Here is an 11,571-nt window from a genome sequence, read left to right on the forward strand (position 1 = left end):
TTATGTGCGCTATAGAGCTTGTGGTGCTGAAACGCGCTCAGTTGCACCGGCGAGCGGAGCCCCGCTGATCAGGAGAAACGGAGATTTTTTTCTATGACCCCTATACAGAGGATTTACTCCAAGTACTTGGATTGATTCAAGACCTGCGCATTGAAGCAACTTCATTTGAACAGAATTTTGTTGGGAAATATTAACTGAACACGGGAACGATCGAGAGAAAGTTGTAAACTTTAAAGAGACAAACGGCATTGATGCTTAGACTGTGTTCAGATGGCAGTAGAGACTTCCAGCTCTCAGAGCTGAGGTTAACCTAATCTGCTGTGTTTTAAATTGTTTACCCAATTCAAGAGGTGGGCGAGGACCAGCTTCCACATTCAGTCCAGCCGGAGCTTTCGTGCGCACACTTTCAGTCTAGACTGCAGGACAAGTGTTGAAGACTCCGAAAAGATGTTGACGTTTTACATCGCATTGTGCCTTTTAGGAACAGGTAAGACGTTTTGTTTTAGTTCAGTAACTATTCTAATGATAGAATCGGATGTGTGTGTATTAGCCTAATCATAACGCGTTTACCGATCGTTCAGCGCGCCCCGTTTTGAAGTTAACGCAGTGGTTTTTAGGTGTGTCATAATTGCATTTTGTGACATATGAGGTCCTAGTAAGACCCTGCCGATATATTGGGCGAGTGGCACTGCGCCAAATGCAAACAAGGGTAATTTGGAAATTAAACTTGTCCAATACAGGCGTGTACTCCAGCATAATGCAGCTGATGTTGATATACTGCTCACTGTGCCCCTACAGAAAAGTACTGTGGCAGTGCCGAGGTACAGTGATGGAATGGCAGCTACATAACACATAATAGCTACTGAAATATATGTATTTGCATATTTCTGCAAGGTAGGGCCTAATAAATGATGGTACATGTCCGAAACATGAGTGCCATAGTTTTTGGTATTTGGTGCATTTATTTTTGTAAACTCTAGTTTTTCCCCTTTTGTGAGGATATGAAGAAATAGGCTACTCTGGCATACGGAAAACTTGACCTCTTAAATATGGTGTGTGTATGCATGTGTTAAGGATTGAATAGATGTGCTTTGGGAACTTTTTGTTGTTGTTGTTTGATGCAATCGCGAGAGCATCAGTAGTACATGGAACAAGTGGCTGCGTTTCTGACTAATCATGCATTATATGCATACTGGACTGGAGGCTATAGCCTAATGTACATGACATACTTGAGGATGTTTTCCAATGCCCCATTTAGTGAGATCATTCAGACAGCAGACATAGAAAGAGAAAAGTTGAAGAAAGATGAACCTGGTGTGACCATGATAATGGCTATCAGCTAACACCCTTCTGAGGGATTGGAAAAGTGTGTTAAAAGCCACAGACTGAGGTCTACTGCATAAGAGATGTGCTGATCACAGTCTCCAAAACAGAAGAAACACCTCTTAATAATTTCACAACCAACGCAATCAGGAAGGCACAATCTCTTCTCTCAAACAGAATAATTTAACAGCATTAAATAAATATAAATGGTGCCGGGCAGAGGTGCGACATTTCACGATAAAGTCTAAGGGGAGCCGGGAATGCGCGCGATCTGAAAGATTATGATGTATTCATTATTTTGTACTTTATGTAGTAGAGTGGCCGCGGGCATCTCTTGCTATCCTGATATGTTGCGAGTATGAATGAGCTGGCTATAGCTTGCTGCACTCAGTGCGCTGCCTCTTTGTTTCTGACAGAGACGCTGCAGAGTAGGGTTGGGAACGGGGAACTGTTTCCACTCTTTAAAAAGACCGAAATCGAATGATTTTTATGGATTTAGAGGATTCCATTAAGGATTCTCGAACATGCTTTTTCACACCGACGCCGACGGAACACCGTACTATACTCAGTGCGATGAGTGCAGTCCGACTCCCGAACGCATGACTCTCATGAACAGGTTATTTTTTGGTGACTCATAAACATAGTCCGAATTCTTACAGAACGAGTCTTATGAACAGGTCCGTTTTAGTGACTCACAAACATGCACCGCCAACAGTACAGCATGATCCCGAACGAATGACTCGTATGAGTCGGCTCTATTTTGTGAATGACAAACATTCAGCGTGACCGTTGTTGTTCAATTTCAGAACTTTACTGAGAATACTCGGCCAAGAAATATCACTTAGTTTTAGTTAGCTAGCAGATACTGAATCAATCTGGCTAAACTGTTCTTGTCAGAACCACTGCCCTACTCAAACGAAGCAAGAACTGTTATTGTGTTATATTCAGACTTAGCTTCTGCAAGTCAGTGTACGTTGTAAATAAGTTGTAAAGATTTAGGGTAAGATGACGTCTGTCACACAAGTCATTAAAATGCATTTATTTTTTATTATTATTAATATTTTTATGAGTTATTAAATTAATTCTGTTAAAATCTGGAATTACTTCATTATTTGGCAGTGCAATAAGATTAACATTTCCCTCCAAATGTTTATTTCCTAGAAAGTATGTACTGTAAAAGTACTGTAGTTATTCTCATCACTACTGCAGAGTGACATTGTGCAAAGTGAAAATGTGTGTAAGCTTGTTATTGCACAACAACATGCAATTTGAGTTATTTTCAAACATGAAAACATAAAGAAAACATGTCTCTCTTTGCACAATCTATGAGTATTGTTTTCTTCAGTGTTGCATTTAAAAGCTCAGTACTCTTTGTACACTCCTAAGTAGTTGTCGGGCACCATATTCAAATTTGCGCTGTTTATTTCACACCAAAGGCGGCGCTACATTTTGCATATTCTGTAGGCTGTTAGAGAGGTTGATTCATTTGCGGAATAGTACAGCATCCTCGAGCCTGGCCTATTTTTACCGTGCGTCGGTTGTTTCCACGCCTTTTAACAAATATTTTATTCATTGGGTGTATTATTAACGCCGGCTTTGATTCAGCTCTAGATAAAGGCTTCAAAATCCCCCGGCCCCCTCAGATCCAAAAGTGTTTCTTCTCCCAATTAACGGTGTAACCGCCAGCGAGGCAAAGCGCTTTCGGTCGGTGCTCCAGTAAAAGAATTAAAAACAAATGTTTATTGGCGGTTAAGCTGCGCTTTCTGTCTGTCTCTTTGATAAATGAGGCTGCCGTATTGACAAGGATGGAGGCGGTAATTAAATTTAAATGTTAAATCTAAATGCCTAGCACCATCACAAACTTAGAGGGAAAATATAGGCGGAAATGTTAATAAAATGCCTGCCTGGTTTGCAAATAGGTTCTAAATTTGTAATAATCATAGCATAAATGTAGAGTATGCTTCAGTTAAGTACAATAACAGAGGTTTATCTGAGGATATGTTATCAATTTTCCTTTATAACAGCTATTTGTTGACTATTGGCTTTTATGTGGACTTTCTAATGCATTTCAGGGGAACACATTTGTTGGCTATTGAGCTTTTCATGTGGACTTTGTAACTCATTTAGGGGGAAAATATGACCATGGAGGCGGTAATTAAATTTAAATGTTAAATCTAAATGCCTAGCACCATCACAAACTTAGAGGGAAAATATAGGCGGAAATGTTAATAAAATGCCTGCCTGGTTTGCAAATAGGTTCTAAATTTGTAATAATCATAGCATAAATGTAGAGTATGCTTCAGTTAAGTACAATAACAGAGGTTTATCTGAGGATATGTTATCAATTTTCCTTTATAACAGCTATTTGTTGACTATTGGCTTTTATGTGGACTTTCTAACGCATTTCAGGGGAACACATTTGTTGGCTATTGAGCTTTTCATGTGGACTTTGTAACTCATTTAGGGGGAAAATATGACTCTGGCTGCACTCTAGATGTTTTTCTCATTATTAAGTGGGTGTGTAAGTAAGACAGAAGGAGGGGGGAGAGGGAAGAATAGGATGTAGCAGAGCAATTCTTTGACAGACTGGTGGCAGCTGCTTTGGGAGGAGCAGAGAGGCTCCCGGACGGCCTGAACCACTCATCTCACCTGACATCTATACAAGCAGCACGCCACACTCTGAAAAACCACCAGCAGCTCACATCTGACTCACCAGCTCGCTCTCTGAATAATGGCTCATAGATAGATAGCGCAGCGAGAGAAAGATTGTCCTGGTTCACATAAACACACATGCTTCCTTACACACTCACCCAGACACCCGAACGCAGGTGCAAACACACATCTCCTTTATCTCTTGGTCTCCCTCTTTTTTGTCTTCTCTGTCTGTCTTTCTCTCACTCTCTCTCTCTTGCACACGCACACACACACACACACACACACACATGATTTCAGAGTGTCTGACAAGACGAAGGCTCAGAACTAGTAGCAAAGAGCAGGGTTTGAAGCAGAGAACATGACAGAGTCTTGAAGAGACCAGCCCCTAGTGCCAGATATTCATGTGCATGCCCTTACCAAAGCTCAGCCGCTTCTTTCTCCCAGCCATAATTTGCTTTCTCGGAATGTCCCTCAGTCTCCCAGTGGAATTCTGTTGCACTGTGCCATCGGTATTCCAAGTAATCTCCAGCACTGTGCTTTTTTTTTTAAACCTTTGGCATGGGGTTGGCAAGTCCCATAAGGCAGCGTTCAAAGGAAGCGTGTTAAGATCATAAGACTTTCGCCTACTGCTTCCTTCCTCCCTAGTCCTTTTGCCTTGTAAAGAGCAAAAGAAATGCATAACTGACTATCCCTTTGTGCATTTTTATTTAAATATTAAATCATTTTGTTTCCTAACGCACACTTTCGTTCCATACGCACTTTCTTTCCTGCTTTGTAGTGTTGAGCCTCAGTATCAGCAAGGTGGACAATTGAATGTATTGACTTAGTATGCATGAAGACATTAAACATAAAAATCTGCACATATTATGCATTTGTGCTGTCTGGGGTAACCCACGGTCTATGTAAATATCAATTTGTTTTAACATGATTCTGTCTCTATACAAATAATAATTACTATCATTAAGTACTTTCTTAGTTATGTCTAAGGCTGACTCAGATTTGTTCTAGACCATTAGGCATCATAATGGTGTGTAGGGTATCAGAGAGAATCAGACAATTTAAGATTCAATCAGATTGGTGTTAAAACAACCCAAAGAGCCAAATTCCACAAAGAGGCCCAGGACAAGACAATGTCATAAATATGTCCACGATACCCTAGCACCAGCCAGTCTGAAGCAAGCCTAACCAACCAACTCTTTCACAGAACAGCTTGCAACATTAACACAAAAGAACACTTATTGATAATCCCAACTCAGGAATGAGATTTGGGGCAAGAAACTCAAGATTAATGATTGAAGAGACAACATCATGACCACCACATAAGGGAAACCATTAGTAGAGACTGCGTTGGGTGGTTTTCCCCACCCAGGACAAAGACCAGGCTCCTTCTAGACCTTTTGACCTTTTTGTTCCTCACAAAGCACATCCTCACGTTCACAGAATGACAGATACTCTCTTTTGCAGATATATGCACCTAAATGAGGCTAAAAGGACTCATGAGCAACTGATCATTTCTATGAATAACTCCATATTATGTATGTAACCCACACATTTGACTGTCATGTACTAATCTCTCGTTGTGTATGTCTTTTGAATAACTATTGAATAGTTTATAGGTTTATATTCATGTTGGGTGTGTATGAGTTTGAAAATTAATGCATTAAACGTTTCTATCAATCAATACTTTGTAAAATGTATTATATTCTTGTTATAGAAATCATGTCCAAATTATACTCTGCAAGAGCGGGAAATTTCGGACCATTTGACTGATAAGATAGCATGTTGATTTATGTATTGGGAGGAGAAACATAGCAGCACCCCGAGCTAATACAATGTCTTATTGGTCAAGACACCATTTGGGATGTGTCCAACAGCCCGGTTTAAAAACTCAGGACACCGTCAAATTATGCTATTTGCCTTTACAGCTTTTGCCATTGCTTTTAGCCATGCTTTTTCGCCACTCCTTTTTGCCGCTGCTTTTTAGCGCACATTGATCATGCTCTGGCTTACATGCCAGCTGCTCCTCCAAAACCATGAAAAAAAACACCATCTAGTTTCATCAAACTTCTTTCTTTTACTTTAGTTTCTTTTCGTTGAGAGTTTTGTGTTCTGAGTTAAGTTTTGCCACAAAGTCCAACTGCAACTGTGCCTGCCTCAAAACTTCAACCAGCCCACTGACTCTGCACCATTCATCAGCCAACATCCAAGACGTCACTTCAATGACTACTGAACTTCCAGCCAATCAGCAACCTTGGGAAACCCTTTTCTGCAACAACAACAACAAAGGGAACCCCCTACACAGGCAACGCAAGTACCTCCAGATCCTAGCTGAACTGGTGCATTTAATATAAATGTTAACCTTATTGAGGAACTCAATGCGAGGGTTTATTAAGTGATTGATGGTTGTTTAGGCCTATGCAATGGCACATATTGCTATAAACTTGTGATTTCACATTTTCATTCTCTTAAACTCATTATTTCCTCACTTTCTCTCGTCCGGCAACTTGTGTAAATGTGTGAGTGTTTATGCGTTAGATTCGTTTATATTGTCTTAGATTTATCCAAAAAAGTCTTATTTATATTGAAGTATCTTGTGTTTTGTGCTTACAAGTTAGTCTTAAACTGCCAATCTTGTTGCTGTGCTAATTAATAGTGTTTTCACAATAGTTTGGATATTACTATCCATTGCAGAGTCAATGTGATACGGCTCATTCAATGAATCGCTGGCCGACTCAATGATCAGCCATAAAACAGTGATTCTGTCCAAATTCTCTATAAAATCTTAAATAATTCCCTTTGAGCTAAATTGGCCTGTTTCTCTTACAGGTGGCTGGGAAGCCTGTCTGAAACCAGTTTCTTTAGTTGATGCCTTCAACTGCTGTCTGTTAAGTAATTGACTGACTGGGCAGCAAGGCTGCTGGCTTCGGTTTCAGACTCAGCCACACACATGTAAACACTCCAACAAACAGCTTTGCGGATCTGCAGACTTGATGTCTTAGCTGGCTCCATTAGAGGGACATATAGTTTGACCCGCACACGGGGCCTCCCATTAGTGGTGAGGACTGCTGGGCGCTGAGATTGAGCGGGGTTGAATGGTGGTATTTCTGGCCATGTGGCTCTCTAGGTTTGTTTTAGGAGCTTTCTGTATTATGCATGAGCTGAATGTCTTAGGAGACCGTATTGGGATTGAAAATCACTTTTTTTTATGTATGTGTGTGTATTGTTAAGAGGCTTAATGTAAAGGTGTGTAATATGAGGTTATGTGTCCAATGTAATGATCAACCATAAAATGTTGACATAATAATACAGAGAATTAGTGTCATTCTTTGCCTTCTCCTCTTACTTCACTTGCTTACTCCTTTCTGTGGAAACCAGTTTCTGATTCAATGTAAGATAAAGTTTAAAATAATAAATAGTCACTTTGTGACATACAAAGTCACAATTGTAAGAAATAAAGTGACAACTGATAGATATATAGTTGCAAATGTGAAATCCCAATGCAAGTCAATTTTCTTTTAACTGTGAGGCAGAAATGGGCTTCCATATTTCACCTGTTTTTCCTTATTGAAAAGGAGTAGAAAAGTTGGAAGCGAGCAAGTTTAGTGATGAGTGTGTGCGTTTGAGTTAGAGAGAGTAAGTGTGTGACACACACGATTCACAATAGCGCCGATGCAGCAGAATCTGTCTGGTGCAGGAAGACTGCTGCATTATTTAGGAGATGCTCGTATGGCATAGATATGGATGAGTTTTGGCCTGCTTTGATTTGCTTGCACTCTGCAGACCGGAGCGAGATGGACTGGCTGCGAGCGGTTGAGTGCTCTGGGCTCTTTTACAGGGAGAGGTTGGCGCTCAGAGACAAATTCAACATAAAGGTCAGTTTTGTTTACAGCAGAGAGCAAATCGCGAGATTTTCTCCCCAGACAACATTCTAGTGTACAAATTTTATATGTGTTGCTGGGACTGATGTTGAGAATGACATTCAAGTTTGTGAATAGGACTAAGGAGATAAGGATAATGCTATAGCTTCTCCATATAGTAAAAAAAGGAAAGCCCTGATTGCAGGTAAACAAAAATCTGTAAGTTAACCTTTCCAATACCTCCTGTGGAGAAAAGGCCACAAATCCTTGTTTTCCATATTTCCCGCGACCTCATTTGCCCGTCATAACGTTCAAACCGTGCTCCTGATGACACATACAGCTGTTAGGTTATGGGGGTCTTGAAACAATGGCTCTCTCTGTTTTCTGCCTGAGACATGCTACACACAGCCGTATTGTTCACAGACATAAGACAGCGACCCTGGGGTCTCACCCACGTTTTCTGCAGCTTTCAACCCCCCAAACAGATGCGCACACGCAGGCAAATATTGAGGAAAATTAGTGGAATAGAGAAAGCAAATGAGAAGGTTTTGGAGGGAAAGGCTGTAATCAGCTTGCCCATGCAGGAGCACACAGATAAAGAACTTGGCATTGCGTTCAGGGGGGCTTTTGTTATCAGCTGTCAGTGTCTCCAGCTCGCATGCCTAATGGCAGAGCCCAGAGGAGAGGTGGCCAGTTGTTCCTCACTCTGGGACAAGGCCATCTCCTCCATCTCCATTGTTTTTTCAGCCCCTCTCTTCCTCATGCCTCATCTCCGTCCACCCACATCCTCACCTCATCTTCCTTGGGCGGAAAGGCGAGTGAGTGGACAAAGAGGAATTGTGCTGACTTCTTCCTCTAGAGGAGAAAATGAAAGAGGGCAATGATGTCATCGGAGGTCTTCAGTTACATTAAAACGGACAGTTTGTTTTCCAAGGCCGAGAGTGACTCTTAGAGCGGAATTTTATCTTCTGTATCCACATCCCTTGGGATTCCTGTCAACAATGTTGTTGTTTTTTAGGGGAGTGTGTTTATTCTGATGATGACATACAGTAGGCAGTAGGGTCAGATAATCACAGATATTTGCATACAGTGAAAAAAAGAGGGTGTTTACTGCTGACGTTACTCCCTGATCACAAAGGGGTGAGGCTCAGCAGCCTGAGTTAATTTGTAGAAAATCATTAAAACAATGCCTAAGGAAAGAGACACAATTTCAAACACTCATTTCCTATTTTTAGAAGCACTTTGCTTGCATTTTTTCTCCCAAAATGCGAAAAGTGTCACTTGTTACTGGGGGAAATCACAATTTGGTACGAACAGGAGCAAGGAAGTGTTTTGACACAGGCGTGTGTAGAATGAGCTGGGATTTGGTAGAGCGCACATCGACTCCTATTTTACTATCACCTTCAGTCCTCCAAGACAAAATTTCATATCTCCTGCTGTGACACAGAAAGCAAAAGTAAATTGAAATTTATCTTCCATGTTGCTGCAATATCTGGGCTCATATTATCCTCTCGGGCCGAGATCCCTAAGCCCGGTCTTAAAGATGGCCCTGATAAGAGAGGATGTTTTCTGCGGTGGAAAAAAAATCCAATTCTGCTATGAAAACTGTTCATTAATTTTATCTGTCTGTTTATTTATTGAATATTAGATTTTTTTGTATTTACGTTTGGGGAAAAATGCTGCACTGCAAATCATTGAGCGAGATTCGACATTATGTTCCTTTATTATCTGTTGTGGGGTTTGTAGTACTTATGGATTCATGCATGCATTCATTGGTGAGTCATAGATGTTCAGATGGACCGACAGCTAGAAGTAATTGATTGTTTCTCTCGCACACACACACACAGTTGAAGGGTGTGCCAGAGGGGCAGCTGAGATGAGTGTCTCGTGGTTAAAGCTGCATGCCCTTTGTAGGGTGATTAGTCAAAGCCTGACTGCTTAATTAACGATTACTCCATCACAGAAGACATTGTGTGCCTGAGAGAGACAGAAAAGCTCTCAAGAAAGCCACAATCTGATTGTAATATTGTGTGCGATGCTTTAGGATCAAACTTTGCCCCTGATATTCAGTTTACAGCATTTCATGCGATCCAGTACAGTGGTGTCAAAGTCATTTTAGGTTTTCACACAATGTCACATTGTGAAGGCCAGTTTTTATTTGGTAAAAAATGTTTGAGCTCATAAATTATGTAAAAAAAGGTTCTGCCACTTTTAGATGTGTGCAGTAAAGCTTTTCGGTTAGTTTATCTGTCCTGTTTTATCTACAAACAGAATGTTATGGAGTATTTCATACTGATATAGTAATTATAGTAATATAGTCTTTGATATCCATGCACTAGTTGGATACTGATTTCAGTTCTGCTAACGCTGTCTAGATTCTGTATCAGCATAGGATCTTATACCTGCTTCCATTATGAGATAGCATCATATCTCAGCTCAGCACTTGAGCCTTTAGCATAAAGACTGTCATGCAGACAGGAAGACCGTCATTATCAGCTATTTGTGAGCTCATTTTCTCACTCTTTCTCTCTTTCTCTGTCTCTCTTTCGTTCTCTGTCACACACACACTCACATCCCTTCACCAAATAGTTTGTTCTTCTTCTCTGGAAACCCCAGTGGAATGTGAGCGCAAATATTGGGATTGTGAGCTCGACCATTAACCATAATACTCCACACCGGAGAGAAGACCTCACTCAACCTCCCCCACCACACCAGGGTTGAAAGGCATCTCTGTTTAGTTTTCAGACAGCTGGGCAAGAAATTTAGAAAAGCATGTATGTCTTTCCTTTTCTCTCCCCAACGTCTTTCTTGTTCTTGATTGCTGGGATATTACGGCATGGCTTTGAACGCCACAGTGGGAGGTCGAGGGAAAAGCTGGCCAATTTGCTATCAAGTGAGGGGTGTCAGTCAAGGCGCCTCAAACAAGCTTTCCGCCGTCACTCATGTGTCCAAGCATGGTAATTTTATCGAGCGATCCAAAGTTATCTGAAACAAGCCAGTGCCTTTGGAAAATAGAAGGGGCAATCAAATGATTTAGAGGGTAGAAAGGATGGCAGCAAAGAAAGCGAGAGAACCATTTAGCCAAGGTGTGGAAGGATCAGGAGTCCATGCGGCTTGACAAAGTGGTGTGCCAAAGCAGAAAGGGAAGAGAGGAAAAGAGGGGGGTCAAACAGATTAACTTCCAGCATCTTAGCTCTGAAAGTAATGGATACCCTTGTACTGGTGTGAAGGAACCCCTTCCTCTGTTCTCCCAGTTTAAAAGTAGGAAACACAGTAACAAAGACATACCAGATGAAAAGTGACCGTCTGACACAGGAGACTGGATAGGGCATTTGGAGACACCTGGGGGCAATGATGAAGCCGTAACAAAGCAGACAAGCTTTGAATGCACAGGTTGGCTAGAGCTGGGTGGATCAAAAGGGGTAGTGTTGATGGGTTGAATTTGATACACAGCCTCTTTCAGACGATGAGGTAATGTCAGGCAGTGCCCCTGGACCTTCCTGATTGATGCATTCCAGCCACTCTACTGCTGTGGGAGGGCTGTAAAGGATTACAGCACCGAACCCTGCACAGAGAAAGACAGAGAAATCTCTAATGGCCTGTGACTATTGTCTGGGCGAGGTGTCCAAACCCTGCAGTTCTCTGCGGAGTTGAAGAGGAAGTTCACACACACACACACACACACACACACACAGGGACAGGCACACGATACACACTGAAAAGAGCTTCCTAAGCG

General features: G+C 41.4%; 1 protein-coding gene across 1 annotated transcript in view; it reads left to right on the forward strand.

The window, feature by feature from the left end:
* The first annotated feature begins 11 nt into the window (after positions 1 to 11).
* The window catches only part of LOC107585713 (kin of IRRE-like protein 3), a 66,792-nt gene continuing 55,232 nt past the window's right edge, over positions 12 to 11,571 (forward strand). The window contains exon 1 of the mRNA XM_016272848.1: positions 12 to 487. Coding sequence (XP_016128334.1) covers positions 448 to 487 — 40 coding nt within the window. The 5' untranslated portion in view covers positions 12 to 447. The remainder of the gene's footprint in view (positions 488 to 11,571) is intronic.

The sequence above is a fragment of the Sinocyclocheilus grahami genome, unplaced genomic scaffold, assembly GCF_001515645.1.
Source record: "Sinocyclocheilus grahami isolate Dianchi unplaced genomic scaffold, SAMN03320097.WGS_v1.1 scaffold74.1, whole genome shotgun sequence".
Lineage (NCBI taxonomy): Eukaryota > Metazoa > Chordata > Actinopteri > Cypriniformes > Cyprinidae > Sinocyclocheilus > Sinocyclocheilus grahami.